We start from the raw sequence: 22999 nt of genomic DNA, 5'->3' as shown, positions 1-22999 counted from the left end.
TATGAGGTCATAAGGGGAAAAGTTACCTCCCCTTTCTCTGCTTTGCCCGCCCAGAGAATTTGGCCCCCCCCTGAGAGAGAGAGAGACATTATGGCTTTCAAACGAGCAAAGTGGCAGACTTCAAATACAGTATTAGGGGACCACTAAGGACTATATAAAAGAGACTTCAGATACAGTATTAGGGGACCACTAAGGTCTATATAAAAGAGACTTCAGATACAGTATTAGAGGACCACTAAGGTCTATATAAAAGAGACTTCAGATACAGTATTAGGGGACCACTAAGTTCTATATAAAAGAGACTTCAGATACAGTATTAGGGGACCATTAAGGTCTATATAAAAGAGACTTCAGATACAGTATTAGGGGACCACTAAGGTCTATATAAAAAGAGACTTCAGATACAGTATTAGGGACCACTAAGGTCTATATAAAAGAGACTTCAGATACAGTATTAGGGGACCACTAAGGTCTATATAAAAGAGACTTCAGATACAGTATTAGGGGACCACTAAGGTCTATATAAAATCATCCAAAGAGCCCCATGTCATGGGACTTTTAAGTACAGTCAGGGGTGTCAGACTGGGGGAAAAGGGGACTGAGTACCCAGGGCCCTCATGTAAAAAATGTCCGAAAAAATAGCAAAAACATCGGAAAAAGGCACCAAAAGCGTCTGCAAAAGTGGCAAAAACTTCAGAAATAGCTACAAAAACTAGATGGGTCAAAATGTATTGTGAACCTAAATTGATATACGGGCCGGATCAAAATCTGCATGGGGCCAGATTTGGCCCACGGGCCTTGAGTTTGACACGTGTGACCTATAATATAATAATCAATGAATAATATAAATGTGTCCACAAACAACATACAGTATGTATAGGGACGTTTCTAGGATCAGACCTTTAGGGGGCCTCAGCCCATAATGATAATGTGACATGGATACAGTGCCTTGAATTCATTAATTTGGGTTGTAATCTGTGCCATGAAATGACCAACTTCTTCTCTGGGGACCACCAATGTTAACCTTCACAACCGTGTCCTACTCAGCCAAAGGCGGGAGTCTGGCACCATACCCTCCTCTGATTGGCCCACACTACGTTTCTGTTACGGATTACAAGTGCGTAGCATCAGAGACAGATGTGGTATCTGGCTCTATACGTTTAAAGTCTGTATAAAGCTCAAATAAGCTTAGTCCTCATGAGAAAGTGTAGCAGAGCAGTGGTATAATGATTAAACTCTCAGTGGTGTGATTTCGCTGGGATGTTCAATAGGGGGTCTAGGATTGGATGCTGAGGGGTTAACAAACGATAATGTATGGCCAGGGAGCCCCCCAAGAGGACACTAACCCATGCTATGTCAACTTACATGTTTCTGTTATCTAACATGTTACCTAAACATTAGGGGTGCACCGATCCGATATTAGGATCGGGTATCGACAGATACACAAAGCCCTGGCATCGGTATCGGGACTGAAAATGTCGGATCGGTGCATCCCTACTAAACATACCCAATATAAGCTATGGTTTTTAGAGCATGAGGCAGAGTACAGTACAGGCCAAAAGTTTGGACACAACTTCTCATTGAATGTGTTCTCATTGATATCGTGATTTGAGACTAGATATCGTCTCAGAATTTTGGATATCTTTGTTCATGTTTCACAGAGTTTAACCTGAACCAGACCGATAACAAAGATAGAAATCACATCACATGCATACAGGGATAGTAGTATACATTTAGTAAACATATACAGTACCAGCCACATCTTCACAGCATCGCAACTCAAGATACAACACAGACACACAGGATATTAAACAAGCCCTTTGAACTTGTAATTGGTTGTCCTCTGTCACTAACAGACAAGTTCACAAACTCTCACTTGAAGCACTAAACATTTTTTAAAGTTTAGTTTTGTATTATTATCATATTTAGGGTGGCTGAGATGAAATTTGAGCCCCCATAAAAAGGGTCTAAAATCGCCAATGAGTATAGCTCCTACAGCACATGTGTCAAACTCAAGGCCCCCTTGCAGATTTAGATCCGGCCTGTATATTAATTTGGGTTCACAATATATTTTGGCCCTCCTAGTTGTGCACCAAACCAAAAACACAGGAACGTTTTTTTTTTAAACTGCAGTTACCTGACATTCAAAACAGACATATGGCAGATTTGCCAACTCTGAGACTCAGAAATTCCCCCAGAAGAAGCAGAGAGAGAGTTTTCATATTCAGGCTGTGAACAAGTTGTTTTGGGTAATAAGGAACTCCTTTGATGACTTTTGTAGGGGTTCATGTCAACAAAAATGCGACAAAAACATACAAAAATGTCAGAAAAAGCAACAAATTTACAAAAAGGTGACAAATGTCTGAGAAAGCCACAAAAAAAAAAATCGGGAACAAAAACAACAAAAATTAGGAAAAAGCTACCAAAATGTTTAGAAAAAAAATGACATGCAGTAGGCCTAACAAAAGCACGTCAATAAACTCTCCATGTGTGGCCCTTGGTGGGATTCTTCTTGTTCCAGTGTGGCCCCTATAGTGAAGTTGAGTTTGACCCCCACTGTCCTTCCATCTCTGGCCAGCAGAGAGCGCCAGATGACCGTGCAACATTCAGTGTTATGGCATTTATTGATTTCCAACATTTTAGGAAATTTTATGAACACAAATTAATAAACTCCAACGCATCTCTTCCTGGGCTCACAGTTAGGGACACAGCCGTGTGTTTTATGAACATGTTATGGACTACAATGGTGGGACAGGTGCAACAAACTGGCGCCAAATGAAACTAAACTGGCTCTAATTGGCAATTAATACTTTCATTGTTTCCCTAACATCATATCTGGCATGATGAAACGTCTTCAGTGTGCGTTCAGTGTCGTACGTGTTGCAGAATAAACTGTCCCCTAGATTCAAAACGTGAGAACGGAACCGCCTTTTACGGCCGTCAGCGTCGCCCCGTCTACATGAGAACACAAGGCAGTTGGAATAAAGCTCGTAGAAGTTGAACTTATTAACCGGGGCTCTATGTGTGTGTCCTATTTGAAACTCTTCTCGTCACACTCCTCCGTGCTTTTGACGTTACGCACGCAGCCGTGGCGTTGCCTTGCAAGCCCAAATAACATGGAGTCCTCTGCCTGGCATCTTCCAGGGATCCGTGCAGCGGACCAGACCTGAGCAGCGACCCAGACAGAGAGCGAGTTCCCCCGGCGGTCAGAGCCGCAGGAGAGCATCGTCTCCGGGCAGGAAAAGAAAGCGCCAGGTCCGTTCTGAGAACTATGGCGAACGGTGCTTAGAGCAGACCGCTTTTCACTGCGACCCGCAAACCAGGCCGATTTCAGTGAGTATTAGCACTAAAAAAAACAACAACTGCATATTATGGGCGTTTTGGCTTTTACAAAAAAGCATTGTGCAGGGATGCATTGTTGTTATAGTCACCTGACAGCGACCGGATCGATACCAGCCCAGTCCTGTAAAGCAACACAGGCCAACCCGTGGGGCACCTTGATGCACCCGGGCATTTTCCTGCCTTTTTAGTGGGGCAGCAGGAGAGGACATGGGCCTGAATGCCTGAATGGAAAGGCCACTTATTTATGTAACCATTTTTTGGGCGCCCTATTTTATTCTTTAAGACCGAGACATGTGGGGAAAATAGGTCAGATAACTGCAGCTGGCAAAATAAATACAGACACAAAACACGACCCATTCTGGAGATCTGACACTTCCATATTCTCTCATACGTTTTCTGATTCTTCTTTACAGTGTGCTGGGTGTTATGAGAATTAATATTTGTATGTAAGTTTCTACAGTGAGAGTTGGCTGTGGGTGTAAAAAAGGTGAAACTTTTAAGATGGGACCAGGGGTGGAGCAAGAAGTTGGAGACATTGGGGGGCTCAGCCCAAATCTAGGGGGCATGATGCTCCATTTACGGCAGCTATGTGCACTATTTTTTAATCAGAATCAGAAAAGGATTTACTGCCAAGTAAGTAGCACTCACAAGGACTCTGTCGTGGTTGTTGGTGCATACGTAAACATATTAAACATTAACCCTCTGAGGGACATTTTTACATTTCTTTTTAAATTCACATTTTAAGGAGATTTGCATGTAACCGGATACCCATTTGATTTTTCATATCAAAATGTTCTGAACAAACTCAGCTGTCTAGTGATGCCCACATTTGTGTAAAGAGATCATTTGGCCCTAACGCTGAAAAGTTGATGTTTTCGCTTTTTGGAAATTTCTCAAATCTCACAAACCTAAACTCAATTCTTGTGGGGCTTGAAATGAGTTTACAAAAGTTTTGGGTTCACAAAAAGTAGCAAACTAATTAAGACTATCAGCTCCACACAACTCTCCACTCTCTGGATTTCTCAGTGTGACTACGTTCAGAAGGCTTGTATCATGTGGACGCGCCGACAGATTTGTTGTCATTAATTAGAATTCCTCATGGGGGCGACAGAAACTGCACACTGTAGCTTTAAGAATATCGACACACAGGAAACAAGTTAATGACTGTCAGGGAGCGTATTGGCGGTTTCATGTTGAGAGTTTCTGTTTTTATTTCTTGTTTCCCTCCCCTGGGTCCTCCGATTACAGCTGACAGCAGATCATATCAGTATATATATATATATATATATATATATATATATATATATATATATATATATTTATATATATAACTGTCTGAAAGTGTGAAGTCTTCTGGTAGCTGTGCCGAGAGAAATCTCAATCATTCCCAATCTTACAGAGACGGAGAGTGTAGGTATATGTAAGGAGATAACATAGACACAGGCTAATTACTGATCACTAACATGCTAGTTAACATTAGTAATTACTGATCACTAACATGCTAGTTAACATTAGTAATTACTGATCACTAACATGCTAGTTAACATTAGTAATTAAACCTAAACAGATAATGGAAGTCCAAACTGCCTGTGAGCTTCTCCTGTACTATACGGTAATTCCTCTACTGTGTGACAGTAAGTCTCGTGGTTATGACCCAATCGTTAGCCTATTTTTATAAAAGCGTCTGCTTTGCCATAACGTGAGCCACGAGGTAATGGAGCCTTTTATACATTGTCGTGTTTCTTTAGAAATAAACAATAGACAAATAGAGTCTTTAAAGGCTTCAGATGTAAAGTTATTCGCTGTCAAAGTGACGTTAAAATGAATGGGAGTCAATGGGATGCTAACGGGAGGGGATGGCTTGGTAGCATCAAAATGTCGCCATAGGAGGTTCGAGTTCTGAAGCAAAGCTTACAACGCGACACTACAGGTACTGAGCCCTAATACCTGGCCCAAACTAAAACTAAATATATAAAAACTGAACTGTAACAGGACTCCCTGCCACCGTGGGTTGCCTTCAGCAGAGATTACACCCAGACAGGCTACCAGCAGCACGGTGCTCGCAACGCTTTAACAAAGAATCAACAAAGCACTCTCTCCCGGTCTGGTCCATCTGGTCATCCAAAAGGTCCAGCCCGCTACTGGATATAAAGGGAGAGATTTAATTAGCATGACCAAGATCAGCTGAGACAATTAAAGTGCCCATAATATGAAAAAAATAAAATAAACAAATAATCACTTTTTCTGGGATTTGGGGGGTTATTTTGTGTCTCTGGTGCTTCCACATAAATACGAACTTTGAAAAAAAAATCCATCCATAGTGTTCTGAGTCAGATCCAGTTTCTGAATGTGTCCTGCCTTCAGTCTCCTGGTGAGCTGGTCAACATCTGCACGGCAAGGATTTTTTTTAGCAGTGGGGGCAGTTTTGTCGCACCCCCCCCCCGGCGCCCCGCCGCATAATGTTTTACGTATTAAACAGAGCTGACACTTTGCAGCAACACAAATATATTTATTCACCTCTATTCACACACAATGAGGCATATTTTCATTTTGTTTTGATTGAACTGTATTTTTGAGGAACTGTAGGTCTACAACATGAATTTTACAAGAAATTCTTCATAGGGAAACCAAAACCCAAAGTAGGATATATATATATATATATATATATATATATATATATATATATATATAGTAGGAAACCATTCATAATGAAACTAATTGCATATTTGCCTCAGTGGCAAAGTTGGCAGCCTTGCTGTGTGCATCTGATTTTTCTTGGCTTTTGGAAAAATAACTCCAAGGCTCAGTTATAGGGGAATTCAGAAAGAGGTGGCCCATTAATGCTGAGTAGCACACATGCTGCTAGATGGTCCCCCTGTGGCCTGGACGGTCATTTTGACCGTTTTGAAATGTATATGTGTAATAACTTTGCTAAATAAAAAAATACAATCCTGCTGGTACCTGACTTTTCCTAAAAGAGTCTGTATTTTCATTTAAAATAGTTTTTAGGCTATATACATTTTACAAAAGGCAAAGAAAATACAATCACTTTTACCTATTTTGGCCATTCTCGCGGTTTTGTTTTTTATCTTTTGCGTGGTTGAAGATGCATCTTGGTTGCTTAGTAATAATCATAGTTTCTGTCAGAGAAACGTAACTAGCGGTCTCGAGTAACAAGTGTGGGCATTAAGGGCATTAAGGTGGTAGCCTAAGTGGGCAGAAGAGAGATAGAGAAAGAGGAAGCAGACGTGTTGTAGATGCAACCGGAGCAGAGTTATTGGTTATCCATTTTATAACGTCGGTCCTGGAGGTAACGAGTCTCCCTGGTTTTCTGATCACGGTCGGAAACGAAGCGATCAGGAGAGGTTAACCCATTGAATTGATTTTAACAGCTGATTAACGTGCGCTTGTTGCCCCGTGTGCGCTGATGCGCTCATCTGTTGACATTTCCGAATGCCTTACTACAGTTGCTCAATAAAAAAGGGCTTTCCACACAAACAAACGTAGCCTACATGTGTCATTAGTATGAGGAAAAAAATGAGATTTTAACTGTAAAGAAAAATCGGCCCGATCCGGACTCTAGTGGGCATCACCGATGGGCCGAAGGCAAAGCCAGAGTTGTAACGCAGCGGCGCACGGTCCGAGCAGCGCTGCGCACCGCAGCAGGATTAGGGTCCTCCAGACAGCCTGTCTCTTTTTTCTTTCTCCCTTTTCTCAGAATGGCACGTGTGCCCACTCGCGTTGTGAAGCGTGTGTACTCGCTATTCTGCGACTCTCTAACAATCACGGCTGATAGACGGCTATTTCCTGATACCGTGGCGGGAGAAATCTAACCATGGCGGACCGCCACTTGCCAATCAACATAGAGGAAACACTGTAAGGGAACAAATTCCACTAATTAACCCTGACAAGGCACACCTGTGAAGGTAAAACCATTTCAGGTGACTACCTCATGAAGCTCATTGAGAGAACACCAAGGGTTTGCAGAGTTATCAAAAAAAGCAAAGGGTGGCTACTTTGAAGAATCTAAAATATAAGATATGTTTTCAGTTATTTCACACTTTTTTGTTAAGTACATAATTCCTTCCAAAACCTAAAACCTTCTGTGAGAATCTACAATGTAAATAGTCATGAAAATAAAGAAATGCATTGAATGAGAAGGTGTGTCCAAACTTTTGGCCTGTACTGTATACCCGTGGTACTTGTAAACAAACACTTTTCTGAAAACTGACAGCTGTGCACGATGTTATTTTTGAAAACGGAGAGGTTGAAATGTCCGTTTATGAAAATATCCGGCCACGTGGAAACGTAGCCTAAACTAAAACTAGCAAACACACTCTGAAAACAAAATTAAAACTAAAATGAAATCCAAAAGTCAAAGCTAAAATTAATAAACACGACTTGAAAAATGTAAAAACTGCAATAACCTTGCATTGCTCTCATTTCCATCATCTGACAGTAACATTTGTATGTTGTATGTTGTGCACGCCTCTAGTCCTCATGTTCTCTGAACGTTTGGGACGGCCGGATGTCTGCCAAACGCTCGTGGGGCCACGCCAGAGATGAGGGCCCCGAGCAGAGTGAAGGCCCCCGGCCCGGTGCAGAGCCAGGGAGGAGCGCACAGAGGAGAGCCAGGTCCTCAGCCTTTCCTTCCTCCCTGAGCTGGGACTCGGACTCTGAGAAAGAAACCCTAGATGGTAACACTTGGCTTTATAGCTACATGTTAACATTACATGTCATTTAGCTGGCGCGTTTAAATTCAAGATTTACATTTAAATTCAAGATTTACATTACATGTCATTAAGCTGACACTTTAGTACAATTAAGTGCTTTCAACTGTAAACGTTCAAACTCCAGACAACAAGTAGTAAGTGCAAGTACATTAGCTTTAAATAAGCTAAGCTACAAAGAGACATATGAAAGTACTCAGGACTGTAAGCTTGGGAGGGGGGGGGGGCTGTAACAATTCCAAATTTTGCTGTATAATTACTTATCTCAGAAATAATTGCTATTAACAATATAATTGTCTCTTTCTGCCAAATTTAAAAATATTTATTTCTTACCTTTTTGTGATTAACAATTATTTGTTTTTTTTAACAACATACAAAACATACAGCTTTGCAACATGAACACATCCCCACAAAAATCAAAAGATGACACAGTAACTACAATATTCCAGACCATTCAGCAGCATAGCAACTAAATATATAATAAACTTATGTATAAATCAGGGGTCTTCAACATTTTTTAAGCCAAGGACCCCTTAACTGAAATAGAGACAGATCAGGGACCCCCTTCTAAATATATTGTATAAAATGAAGTTGCATATTAATCTGGTCCTACAATAACTTTTAGGGCAGCCTAAAGCATTTATAGATACCTGTTCTTGTATAGAATACTAAGCTATTCAAATAGCCTTAAAATTGTTGGCATGATTTTTTTAAATGATGTTTTAATGTTAAACATACATGTGGAACAGTCAATCCTTTGGGATGAACTGTATCTGTGGATGGCTACCTTAGTGACTACATTATTGGCCAGTAAGCCTACCATCAGTGGGGATTTATATTAGCTAATTATATGTTGGAATCATGTTAAGAGGTTTAAATTTTGAAGAAACTTTCAATACCATAAGCCCATCCACAAAGTTCAGCTACTTTCCCCATTTTCTAGTCTAGACTTCCAACCTGAATCATATTTCCTGCATTCTGGTGAATTTGTATGCATCAGTTTATGGTGCAAATGTCTATATTTATGTCAAGGAAAGGATTGTTCAAAACTTTCTGCATATTCAAAACATCACACGTGTTTCGGGATGTTTTTTGTTGTTGTAGGAATCCTATCCATCTCAACAACAAATCTGTGAGAGAATGAGACCTTGTTAAAGCCAGAAGGGGCACAGTTTAAATCAGTCCCTCCAGAAAAACGTGATTATGCGATCGCATAATTCAATGCATAATCAGTGCATTTTTTCAAATATGCCGCACTTTTGCCGCATAAATAGCAGATTTTCCGCGCAAAATATGCAGGGCTTGCATGATCTCATAATCCCCTCATTTTCGTTGCAAAAAAGTCCCATAATACAGTACAGGCCAAAAGTTTGGACACACCTTCTCAATCAATACGTTTCCTTTTTATTTTCATGACTATTTACATTGTAGATTCTCACTGAAGGCATCAAAACTATGAATGAACACATAAGGAATTATGTACTTAACAAAAAAGTGTGAAATAACTGAAAACATGTCTTATATTTTAGATTCTTTAAAGTAGCCACCCTTTGCTTTTTTATTAATAAGGGAAATAATTCCACTAATGAACCCTGACAAAGCACACCTGTGAAGGTAAAACCATTTCAGGTGACTACCTCATGAAGCTCATTGAGAGAACACCAAGGGTTTGCAGAGTTATCAAAAAAAGCAAAGGGTGGCTACTTTGAAGAATCTAAAATATAAGACATGTTTTCAGTTATTTCACACTTTTTTGTTAAGTACATAATTCCATATGTGTTCATTCATAGTTTTGATGCCTTCAGTGAGAATCTACAATGTAAATAGTCATGAAAATAAAAAGGAAACGCATTGAATGAGAAGGTGTGTCCAAACTTTTGTCCTGTACTGTATCTTAGCAGAAAGTTGAAAAATGTTGCGTTTACTTCACACGAGAGCAGCCATTTTCCCCTGTTGCCATGGGAACGTTATGAAGTGATGTGATTACGTGATGTGAACATCATCGAAAAGCAGGATGTTGGGTGGGGGGGGGAATAACTAAAAATAATTCCATCGCATTTTTTAAGAAAACGTGCTGCATAATCAAGGATTTTTGCCGCACAACAATCACAATAAAACTCCGCATTTTTCTGGAAGGACTGGGATACGTTGAAAAAGCCCGTTAAAACTGCAAACCACTAGGGGTGGGAATCCCCAGAGGCCTCACGATACAATATTATTGCAATTTAAACCTATTGCAATATCCTGCCATATACTGCAATTCATTACCTTTTCTCCAACTTCAAATGATGTCCCCAAAAGGAAACTTTGTAAACGTCTGTTTTATCTAAAAAGATTAATTTCTCTGTTTGTTCATCTCACTGCAATTTTATTGCTACAAAATCAGATTATCAAGCAGACAAACTGACCAAGACATATATAATAATAGAGCGATACTTTTTACTGTATAGATACGTCTGTGTATCTATACAGTACTGCCACGAAAATTATTGCGATACTATGCTGTATTGATTTTTTCCCCCCAGCCACAAAATAAAACTTCCCTCTTATTTGTGAAAATAGGCATGTGACCAGTTTCAACTCCAACCCTCAAATAATCGGAAATTAAGAATCAATAAGAACCGGAATCAAAAGGAAGAATCAGGATTTTTCTGGAAGGACAGTTTAAATCTACATAAAAGACATGAACTCAAATCAAATCACACGCAAAAGTACACACAGTTCCTGTTTTCCGTACATGAGCCCACTGAACGGTCATTTTTTACCCCTTTTGGGGTGGAACAAGTGGAACAAATCTTCCTCCTAAATGTTGGGAGAAAGCTACGCCTATGTCTACTGCTGCACAGTAGCGGTGAGACGTGGAAGTGACTCTAGCTAATATACGATGCCATCGGTGTCCCTATCATTGTTGTCGCCTTTTCAGTGTTTCTCAGTCTGCATGTAGTCAGAAGTCTCTCTCAGTAGCACTGTAGCTTTGACTGTGGATTGCAACCAGGGCTTTACATTTAAATTCACTTTTTCTGTCACCAGCCATCATGGCTAGTAGATTTTTAAAGTTACCGGCCAATCAGATTCTCTCCACTAGCCACGTTTGTTTTTTCCTAACTAACTTTACTATTTAAAGGACAATTGAAAAATGACCCTATAGGGCACACGAGTCAAACTCATGGCCCGAGGGCCAAATCCTGCCCCCCGCAAAGTTTCTTCTGGCCCCATATATATTTTGGTTCACAATATATTTTGGCTCGCCTAGTTTTTGTCACTTTTTACAAAGTTTTTGCTGCTTTTTCCGGCATTTCTGTCACTTTATTCAACATTTGACTTTTGTTTTGACATTTTTGTCGATTTATTTTTTGCTTTTTGGCATTTTCTTTGACATTTTTCACGCTTTTTTGGCATTTTCTTTGACATTTTTGGAGGTTTTTGGCATTTTCTTTGACGTTCTCTGGGACATGTTTTCATGCTAATCAAATGTGTCTCTATCTTGAAACAAGCTAACGCAAACCGGTGGTTAGCTGCTGACGCTAGCTTTCGGGACACAGGGTAAATCACTATTTCCTACCACTATCAAGGCTCAAAATAGCACCCCACTTCCACGGTAGCATCGTGAGGGGCCCTACGTGTAAAGGCCCTGACACACAGAGCCTTTCATTTCAGTTCCTCTGGTTTTGTTTGGTGCCGTTTTCATTCGTCTTCTCCGTTTCAGCGTAGCTCGGAAACTGACACCGCGCACGCTAGGCGCGTAGCCAGCGTTTGTGCGACACGTCACGACAAAGTGCTCATGGGAAATGAAGGATTAGTAGTACAAGCAGAGTTGCCGGATAAAGATTATTAGAATTTCTTGGCGGAAAACAGACCAATCTACACATTGTTTTTTATTTTTATTGTATGTCTACTGCAATCACATGATAAATAGATAGAGAGGTAGGTAGATAGATAGATAGATAGATAGATAGATAGATAGATAGATAGATAGATAGATAGATAGATACTTTATTGTTCCCCAAAAGGAAATTCCAGGTCCCAGTAGCATACAGACATCACACACAACATACACATACATGATAAACAGGATGATAAAATAATACGAATGAAACATGAATAATATGGACAATAAAAGATAAAAACAATAAAAGATAAAAACAATCCACATGAATGTACTAAGGGATGTGTAAGACATGTGTGTGTATGTATATATATATATAAATATATATATATATATAAAAAATATATATATATATATATATATATATATATATATAAAAAAAAAAATATATATATATATATATATATATATATATATACTATTTACATTGTAGATTCTCACTGAAGGCATCAAAACTATGAATGAACACATATGGAATTATGTACTTAACAAAAAAGTGTGAAATAACTGAAAACATGTCTTATATTTTAGATTCTTCAAAGTAGCCACCCTTTGCTTTTTTTTTTTGATAACTCTGCAAACCCTTGGTGTTCTCTCAATGAGCTTCATGAGGTAGTCACCTGAAATGGTTTTACCTTCACAGGTGTGCCTTGTCAGGGTTAATTAGTGGAATTATTTCCCTTATTAATAAAAAAGCAAAGGGTGGCTACTTTGAAGAATCTAAAATATAAGACATGTTTTCAGTTATTTCACACTTTTTTGTTAAGTACATAATTCCACATGTGTTCATTCATAGTTTTGATGCCTTCAGTGAGAATCTACAATGTAAATAGTCATGAAAATAAAAAGGAAACACATTGATTGAGAAGGTGTGTCCAAACTTTTGGCCTGTACTGTACATGGGACAAGTAACTACTTTTACATACTGTGAATCGTTTTTTTTAAAATCGAGAATCGAATCGTGACATTTTCAGAATGGTGCAGCCCTATAATTTAAAGCCCTGATTGTAACTGTTGAGCTGTGAAGTGATGTTCCTGTGTGTTTTGTGTGTTTTGTGTGTTTTGTGTGCTGTTACGTGTCAGAGGAGGAGCTACAGCACTTTTCTAACCCTCATGGTCTGGCTGCTCACAGCCCAGGATCTCCTTCTTCTGGATTCAGGTGAGGAAGATGAGGAGGAAGAGGAGATAGGAGGTAGGAGGTACCGAAGGGAGGGCAGGAAGCACTTTGCTGCTGATAGAATCGGGAAACAATACAGGCTGAGAGACGTAATCTAGGTCACGAGTGCCTCTTGTTTCCGAGCCTTTGTGTTGCGCTAAGCTAACCAGCTACAGCCAGCAAGCTTCAACGATTCTTATCTCATGGCGCTTTTCGATCACACGGTACCTGCTCGCCTCGCCTCGCCTCGGCTCGCCTCTACTCTACTCGCCTCTACTCTACTCGCCTCTAACTACTTGCCTTTTTTGGTTTTCTATTACGAAAACGCTTGATAGAGAAACCTATAGAGAAACCTGTAGGGGGAGCTCTATAGAGAAACCTGCCAGTAAAAAGAGAGAAAACAGCGAAGAAATTGCCAAAGCTGCATAGCGCCCCTTTAAAAGTCATCAAATTTAAATATACTGATTCTACGAATACTTAGTCTGTCTTACTGGATGTACAGTGTGGCTGTAAAGCCTGACAGATGCGCTAGATGTCAGGCTTTAGCCTCCCATTCTGCTACTTCCGGTATCTATTTATTTTGCACGGGCGGCTTAGCTCCGCCCAAGACGGTTGAGATTGGTTTAAAGGAATACAAACGATCCAGAGCATTTTCCCCCCTATACAAGAATGATAAACGTTTGCTAAAAGCCACATCTTTTCCAGAGAATAAGAAATAAGCTGCACAAAGTCATTTTGACTTGTTTTCAGGGCATAGATGCTACTTTCTCTTGATAGAAATGTCGCGTAAGGCCAAAGACGTCGGCAGTATTGACGGCAAAATAGACTACAGGATATATCGTTATTAGAAAATCGATTTTTGTTTTTTTAAATGACATTTTTATCAAAACCTTGAGACTTTCAAACATCAACATGTCATTTATTAATATGTATTTGTGTCTAAATGACATTTAAACATCTTTTCATATTCTATTTTGCCTTGAAACACTTCCAACACGCTTGCTTGTCGTGTGAAAAATAGGCGTTGCTTCGATTTCTAGCATGCACGTGTTTTCGGTGCAGCTCGAGCCGAGCTTGAGATGTGCGTGTCACTAGTCCAGTGTGTAACTGGCCTAATGCTGTTTCCTTTCCGATGCTGTCCAGACTTGATAGTGAAGATGACCAAGAACCTGGAAAGCAGCACGATGGAAACAATGAGAGCACAAAGACAGAAGAGCCAAATACATCTCAGCTTGGCCCGACAGACTGTAAGCATAAGGAAAAAACCAAATCTGCCTGCACACTTCTTGTCTTAAAGGCTTCTTTCCATTCATAAATCCTCTGTTTTTTCTTCCCAGTGGCAGACGGCGACACGTGGAATGTATCTGAGGGAGCCAAGCTGTTTCTGTCCAAAGTGAAACCAAAGGAAGGTTGCCAAATGGAGGAAGAGGAGGAGGAGGAGGCTGATAACAACAAGGGAGAGAAGAGGCCCAAAGGAAAAGAAACCACGGATCCTGAGAGAGATGTGTATACCTTCCCCGGAGACTCCGATCCCGAGAGTCCACCTCCCGCTCCCTGGGCTCATTGTACATTCATTCAGCGGTGTAGAAAGAAGAGAGTGCTGCTCAGGCCCTTCTCCGGACTTGGCACCTTGAAGCGCACATCACCTGGGACTGGCAAGTGGGCGGGAGTTAGTCCTCCGAAATCCAAAACAACTGGGACGGCGCAGCTGAGTCGAGGTGCAGGGGTTTCTGAGTTTGAAGAAGAACCGATAAACCTCAGAGAAAGAGGAGGGAAAAGAGAACACGAAGAAGAAATGGGGGGAGAGCCCGGCAATGAAATCTTCACCTGTGTGGAGTGTAGCATTTACTTCAAAAAGCAGGTCCACCTGCAGGAGCACATAGTAGAGCATTGTCAGAGCAGCACTGGGGGGGGCAGGCGATTAGGAAAGGGCGCCCGTTTCCGATGTGTCGAGTGTGGCTGGAACTTGCCGAATCGGCTCGCGCTTTCAGACCACCACAGACGGCACCAGGAGTCCCGCCTTAAGATCTTAGGGGAGATTGAGAAACTGAATGAAAACGGCAGCGCGAGAGACCTTCAGAAGCTCAACAGCAAGACGGCGAAGCACAGAAGTTCGGACGCGGCGATTGTGCACAATGTGAGCCCGGCCTCGATTCCAGGCAAAATGTCCGACCCAGAAATAGTCACGTCTCCAACTCTTTCCCCGGTTTCTACACCAGATGCAGTCCCAGCAGTTCTTGACGCAACTCCTCCAAATTCAATTCACACTCCAGCTCGGGCCAGAGCCGTTTCTGCCGGACGTCGCCGTTTCGTCTGCACCAAGTGTAGCTTCAGCACGAGGACCCCCCAGGCGCTGGCTAATCACAGCAAGACCCACAACAGGAAAGAACTAGCTTGCCCGGGTGACTCTCCATCATGTTTGGCATCCACTTCCCTGGCCTGTGGTCATTGTGCTTTCCTGACCTCGAGCACAACTGCAATGAGGGAACACCAAAAGCTTGTTCACCCAGGACAGGCAGCCATCGGCGGGTCGCAGGCCCATGAAACTGGCCAGAATTCGAGGTCTAATGTTGGGGCACAGGCCCATGAAACTGGCCAGAATTCGAGGTCTAATGTTGGGGCACAGGCCCATGAAACTGGCCAGAATTCGAGGTCTAATGTTGGGGCACAGGCCCATGAAACTGGCCAGAATTCGAGGTCTAATGTTGGGGCACAGGCCCATGAAACTGGCCAGAATTCGAGGTCTAATGTTGGGGCACAGGCCCATGAAACTGGCCAGAATTCAAAGTCTAATGTTGGGGCACAGGCCCATGAAACTGGCCAGAATTCGAGGTCTAATGTTGGGACACAGGCCCATGAAACTGGCAAGAATTCGAGGTCTAATGTTGGGGCACAGGCCCATGAAACTGGCCAGAATTCGAGGTCTAATGTTGGGGCACAGGCCCATGAAACTGGCCAGAATTCGAGGTCTAATGTTGGGGCACAGGCCCATGAAACTGGCCAGAATTCAAAGTCTAATGTTGGGGCACAGGCCCATGAAACTGGCCAGAATTCGAGGTCTAATGTTGGGACACAGGCCCATGAAACTGGCAAGAATTCGAGGTCTAATGTTGGGGCACAGGCCCATGAAACTGGCAAGAATTCGAGGTCTAATGTTGGGGCACAGGTCCATGAAACTGGCCAGAATTCAAAGTCCAATGTTGGGGCACAGGCCCATGAAACTGGCCAGAAATTGCAGTCTAATGTTGGGGCACAGGCCCATGAAACTGGCCAGAATTCGAGGTCTAATGTTGGGGCACAGGTCCATGAAACTGGCCAGAATTCAAAGTCTAATGTTGGGGCACAGGCCCATGAAATTGGCCAGAATTTGAGGTCTAATGTTGGGGCACAGGTCCATGAAACTGGCCAGAATTCAAAGTCTAATGTTGGGGCACAGGCCCATGAAACTGGCCAAAATTCAAGGTCTAATGTGGGTGTTCACATTTCAAAACCCTCTCTAGAGTCTGAACATTTCTCTGGGCCTGGATCTGGATCTTCGCCCGATGCAACTCGAGGCGAAAGCCAGCCAGAAGCCTCTGCCTCCGAAGACAGCACTGTGCCAGATGGCGCTGTGGTGGTCGTGTCCAAGTGCGCTGGGAACGGGAGACTCTGCAGAAGAGGGAAGACTTGGACGGATCTGGACAAGTTTCTGGACCATGGCAAGCTGACCGGGAGTGAAGAGGAAGAGCAGGACAAAGATCGGAGCGCAGAGCGTGACACCGAGTGTACACAACATGATGACAACTCGCCTGTCGGAGGGAAACGGCACACCAGATCACGAGCCAACACAGGTGAGACTCCAAGTCAGACTACAGACTGTAATGCTGAGGTTACACAAAGGCACTGCTACAAAAACGTTGGATTTCTTGCCCTATTGCACTTTGTAGCGATGTAGTTGCTTTCCAAGGTGTCAGCGATTAACTAAATCAGAATCAGAATCAGAAAAGGGTTTATTGCCATGTAAGTTACACCTAGGTGGAAGTTGCCTTGGTGGTTGGTGCATACATACACAAATAAACATATTAAACATTAATATGAAATAAACAAATACAGAAACATATATACAATACAAAATTATAAACGCAACACTTTTGTTTTTGCCCCCATTTTTCATGAGCGGAACTCAATTCAATTCAATTTTATTTATAGTATCAAATCATAACATAGGTTATCTTGAGACACTTTACAGGTAGAGTAGGTCTAGACCACACTCTATAATTTACAAAGCCCCAACAATTCCAACAATTACAGTAATTCCCTCAAGAGCAAGCAGTGCGACAGTGGCGAGGAAAAACTCCCTCTTGGGAAGAAACCTGGGACAGACCCAGGCTCTTGGTAGGCGGTGTCTGACGGGCCGGTTGGGGGTGTGATGAGGGTTCAGCAGGAAGCAGCATGACATTGCAGGGCACCGCTGAGCCCAGCAGGGAGTGCAGCAGGACCACGGCGATAACTGGAACCAGGATCTTGGTGCCAACGTTCTCCAAGGAAATACGCTGGGGGAAAAAACATAAGGACTCCGGGGAGTAAACTCCCCAGAAGCTAGGATTAGTAACAAGCATTTCTGGGACTGGATACACACAAATAGTGATAGTAATAGAAAGGGAGAGGAGAGAGCAGCTCAGTGTGTCGAAGGAAGGAAGGAAGTCCCCCGGCAGTCTAGAACTATAACAGCGTAACTATAACAGCGTAACTAAGAGAGACAGGTCATAAGGAGAGGTAGCCTGTTCGGGCTTAGAACTCTCCCCCTGCCGGATCGGGCTTGGCTGGCCTGCCTCCCTCTACTTTGTTATGTATTATTAATCTAACAATTATGAAGAGAAGCAGGTGGGCCAGTTAGGTGGACACTGCAACTCCTCACTCCCTAACTATAAACTTTATCAAATAGAAGAGTTTTAAGTTCATTCTTGAAAGCGATTACAGTTTCTGCCCCCCGAACCCAGATTGGGAGCTGGTTCCATAGGAGAGGAACCTGATAACTGAAGGCTCTTGCTCCCATTCTACTTTTAGAGACTCTAGGTACCACCAGTAACTCTGCATTCTGGGAGCGTAGTGCTCTAGTGGGACAATAGGGTATTAGGAGCTCTTCTAGATATGATGGTGCTAGACCATTTAGAGCTTTGTAGGTCAAGAGAAGGATTTTAAACTCAATCCTGGATTCAACAGGAAGCCAATGCAGAGAAGCTAATACAGGAGAAATATGATCTCTTTTCTTAGTTCTTGTGAGAACACGCGCTGCAGCATTCTGGATCAGCTGGAGAGTCTTAAGGGACTTATTTGAGCAACCTGACAGTAGGGAATTACAATAGTCCAGCCTGGACGTAACAAATGCATGGACTAGTTTTTCAGCGTCGTTTTGAGACAGGATATTCCTAATTTTGGCAATGTTACGAAGATGAAAAAAGGCTATTCTTGAGTTTTGTTTTAGATGGCCGTTAAAGGATATATCCTGATCAAAAATAACTCCTAGATTTCTGACAGTAGTGCTGGAGGCCAGGGCAATACCATCCAGAGTAGCTATGTCTTTAGATAATGAAGTTCTGAGGTGTTTAGGTCCCAGTACAATAACTTCAGTTTTGTTAGGGTTTAACATTAGAAAATTATAGGTCATCCAGGATTTTATATCTTTAATGCACGCTTGAAATTTAGCTAGCTGACTAGTTTCGTCTGGTTTGATTGACAAGTATAATTGGGTGTCATCCGCATAACAGTGAAAGTTAATTGAGTGTTTCCTAATAATATTGCCTAGAGGAAGCATATATAAGGAGAATAGAATTGGTCCACGCACTGAGCCTTGAGGAACCCCATGGCTAACTTTAGCGTACTTGGAGGATTTATCATTAACATCAACAAATTGAGATCGATCAGAGAAATAAGACTTAAACCAGCTTAGAGCAACTCCTTTAATGCCAACCAAGTGTTTCAATCTCTGTAACAGGATTGAATGGTCAATAGTGTCAAATACAGCACTAAGATCTAATAAAACAAGAATGTCCTTTGTCTGCAGCAGTTAGAACGTTGTTAGTAATTTTCACCAGTGCCGTCTCTGTGCTATGATGCTTTCTAAATCCTGATTGAAAGTCTTCAAATAAGCTGTTGCTATGTAGAAAATCACATAACTGATTAGCAACCACCTTCTCAAGGATCTTGGATAGAAAGGGAAGGTTAGATATAGGTCTATAGTTTGCTAAGACCTCAGGATCGAGGGTGGGTTTTTTCAGAAGAGGTTTTATCACAGCTACTTTAAATGACTGCGGTACATAACCTGTTAATAAGGACATATTGATCATATCTAGTAATGAAGTGTTTACCACGGGTAACGCTTCTTTGAGTAGCCTCGTTGGGATGGGGTCTAAGAGACAGGTAGATGGCTTAGCTGAGGATATCTTTAACATTAATTGTTGGAGGTCTATAGGATAAAAGCAGTCTAAATATATGTCGAGACTAGTCGTTATTTCTAGCGACTCTGCGTTTAAAGGTGAACCGTTAGAAGTTGAGGGCAAAAGGTGATGAATTTTATCTCTAATTGTTATAATTTTATCATTAAAGAAGCTCATGAAGTCATCACTACTCAGAGCTAGAGGAATAGATGGCTCAGTAGAACTGTGGCTATCTGTCAGCCTGGCTACAGTGCTGAAAAGACTCAAACATTTAAGACTTTTTCTATGTACACAAAAGGCTTATTTCTCTCAAATATCGTTCACAAATCTGTCTAAATCTGTGTTAGTGAGCACGAGATAATCTATCCACCTCACAGGTGTGGCATATCAAGATCCTGAATAGACAGCAGGATTATTGCACAGGTGTGCTTTGGTTCTGGCCACAATAACAGGCCACTCTAAAATGTGCAATTTTACTGTATTGGGGGGGTCCGGGTGGGGTCCGAAAACCAGTCAGTATCTGGTGTTAGGGTTAGGGTTCATCCGTGGAGAGAACATCTCTCCAAAGTGCCAGACGCCATCGAACGCGAGCATTTGCCCACCGAAGTCGGTTCCGACTACGAACTGCAGTCAGGTTGAGAGAGAGAAAAAGAGATGGTTGAACCCGAACCCTAACACCTGACACTCACTGGTTTCCGTTTAATACCAGGGTCTCTCCTAAGTGGAATGCAGCCATCATTAATGGTTTAATACCAGGGTCTCTCCTAAGTGGAATGCAGCCATCAGTAATGGTTTAATACCAGGGTCTCTCCTAAGTGGAATGCAGCCATAATTAATGGTTTAATACCAGGACCTCTCCTAAGTGGAATGCAGCCATCATTAATGGTTTAATACCAGGACCTCTCCTAAGTGGAATGCAGCCATCAGTAATGGTTTAATACCAGGACCTCTCCTAAGTGGAATGCAGCCAGGTTTGAATACACCTGTGCCTTTCCTACTATGACATGTCAACATGTCTGCCGTGAAAAAGGTCTATTACAAATAAAAGCAGCAACACTGGCGTATCACACTAGTTTGACAAAAATATGCAACTGTACGGCTGCAGCCTGGAGCCTCCTGTCTGTGCCGTCGGGCTTCTTCTTTTCAAAATAAAAGCTTGCGTCTGGTCCGCTATGTCTTCGTACTTTGGTGTTTTGGGTCTTTAAGTATGTAACAATATGATTTAAATAGGCAAGCATTTTCATTATATTCTAAGATGGTGCCATAGTTGTTTATTTGAAGGTTTTATGAATTGCTCCAGTGTGTGTATTATTTAATTATGAAAGCCTAGTAAGTGTGCCTCGTGCTGCCATAATCTCCCGTGAGGCTGGGTTTTGCAATTATAAAGCATGTAATGTCCCCGTCTGAAAATGGGCCGGTAAGGGAGGGAATTGCCAGGGCCTGTCGTAGCTTTGTGCCCAACATGTGACACCCAGAAACGTCCCGAACACGCCACAATGAAAAGAAAAGAGAAAATCCAGGAAGAGGGCACTGTCTCTGCAGATACACACTTCTAGTGGGTCATACGTGATGATTAAAGGGATTACTTTGGTATGACTCTATGCAGATTTTTTAGGAAAATCCTGCATAATTAAGTTAAGAAGTGTCTTAGGTTAGACAGATTTTAAGAGCTTCTTAAAAGAGCCCTACCGGAGCTCTCACCCAAAACCCAAGATGCATGCATGTAGTATTTAAAGTACCCATACTGTTTTAGTTTAAATCATTTTTTTTCTTGGGTGCCCGGTAGCTCAGTTGGTAAGGCAAGGCAAGGCAAGGCAGCTTTATTTATATAGCACATTTCAGCAACAGGGCAATTCAAAGTGCTTTACATAAAACATTAAAGAGCAGTTAGAAAACAATTAAAAAACAATAATAAACAAATTAAAAACATTAAAAGACAAGAATAAAATTGATAGTGCAGTATAAGAATAAAAGTTACAGTGCAGTATAAGAAATTAAAGTTAATAAAATAGATTATTTAAAGAAAAGCAACATCAAAAAGATAGGTCTTTAGCTTAGATTTAAAAGAACTGAGAGTTGCAGCGGACCTGCAGGTTTCTGGGAGTTTGTTCCAGATATGTGGAGCATAAAAACTGAACGCTGCTTCCCCCTGTTTAGTTCTGACTCTGGGGACAACAAGTAGACCTGTCCCAGACGACCTGAGAGGTCTGGGTGGGTCATAGTGTAGTAGCAGATCAGAAATGTATTTTGGCCCTAAACCGTTTAGTGATTTATAAACCAGTAAATGTATTTTGAAATCAATTCTTTGAGGCACTGGAAGCCAGTGTAGAGACTTCAGTACTGGAGTGATGTGATCCACTTTCTTGGTTTTAGTTGTAGAGTGCGCGCCCATATGTAGATGTTTATCCTACGATGCAGAGGCCCAGGATTCAAATCCAGCCTGCGGCAATTTCCCTTTCTCTTCCCGTTCATATCTAAGCTGTCCTAAAGATTAAAGGTAGAAACGCCCCAAAAATAATCTTTAAAGTCCTATGACATGCTGCTTTTTGGATGCTTTTATATAGGCCTTAGTGGTCCCCTAATACTGTATCTGAAGTCTCTTTTATATAGACCTTAGTGGTCCCCTAATACTGTATCTGAAGTCTCTTTTATATAGACCTTAGTGGTCCCTAATACTGTATCTGAAGTCTCTTTTATATAGGCCTTAGTGGGTATCTGAAGTCCCTTAGTGGTCCCCTAATACTGTATCTGAAGTCTCTTTTATATAGACCTTAGTGGTCCCCTAATACTGTATCTGAAGTCTCTTTTATATAGACTATAGTGGTCCCCTAATACTGTATCTGAAGTCTCTTTTATATAGGCCTTAGTGGTCCCCTAATACTGTATCTGAAGTCTTTTTTATATAGGCCTGTAGTGGTCTTTTATATAGGCCTTAGTGGTCCCCTAATACTGTATCTGAAGTCTCTTTTATATAGACCTTAGTGGTCCCCTAATACTGTATCTGAAGTCTCTTTTATATAGGCCTTAGTGGTCCCCTAATACTGTATCTGTAGTCTCTTTTATATAGACCTTAGTGGTCCCCTAATACTGTATCTGAAGTCTCTGTGGCCTTGACCAACTGCCACTTTGCTCGTTTGAAAGCCATGATGTCTCTCTCTCTCATGGGTGGGCCAAATTCTCTGGGTGGGCGAAGCAGAGAAAGGGGAGGTAACCTTTCCACTTATGACCTCATAAGGAGAAGATTCCTGATTGGTCCATCTGAGCTTTCATTTTCTCAAAGGCAGAGCAGGATACCCAGGGCTCGGTTTACACCTGTCACCATTTCTAGCCACTGGGGTACCATAGGCAGGCTGGGGGAAACACATATTAATGTTAAAAAAAATTTCATGCCATGGGACCTTTAAAAACAAAAAAAGGACAGTTTTTTTTTTCTGTTTATTCAGGATTGATTTTCTTTTTTTGTTATTAT

At 41.7% G+C, this 22999-nt stretch overlaps 1 protein-coding gene across 2 annotated transcripts in view; it reads left to right on the top strand.

Moving 5' to 3' along the window:
• The first annotated feature begins 2830 nt into the window (after positions 1-2830).
• Positions 2831-22999, top strand: part of wizb (WIZ zinc finger b) — a 59081-nt gene continuing 38912 nt past the window's right edge. Inside the window, exons 1-6 of one of the 2 annotated variants that reach the window (XM_028599748.1) lie at positions 2831-3333; positions 7838-8039; positions 13042-13117; positions 14258-14361; positions 14452-15650; positions 15696-16944. In XM_028599748.1, coding sequence (XP_028455549.1) covers positions 7871-8039; positions 13042-13117; positions 14258-14361; positions 14452-15650; positions 15696-16944 — 2797 coding nt within the window. In that variant the 5' untranslated portion in view covers positions 2831-3333; positions 7838-7870. Of the gene's footprint in view, positions 3334-7837; positions 8040-13041; positions 13118-14257; positions 14362-14451; positions 16945-22999 lie in introns of both variants that reach the window. The other variant, XM_028599747.1, reaches the window with a different exon arrangement.

This window comes from Perca flavescens, chromosome 15 (genome assembly GCF_004354835.1).
Source record: "Perca flavescens isolate YP-PL-M2 chromosome 15, PFLA_1.0, whole genome shotgun sequence".
Classification (NCBI taxonomy): domain Eukaryota; kingdom Metazoa; phylum Chordata; class Actinopteri; order Perciformes; family Percidae; genus Perca; species Perca flavescens.
Note: the sequence above shows the minus strand (reverse complement) of the source record. Positions and strands in the feature narration are given on the sequence as shown.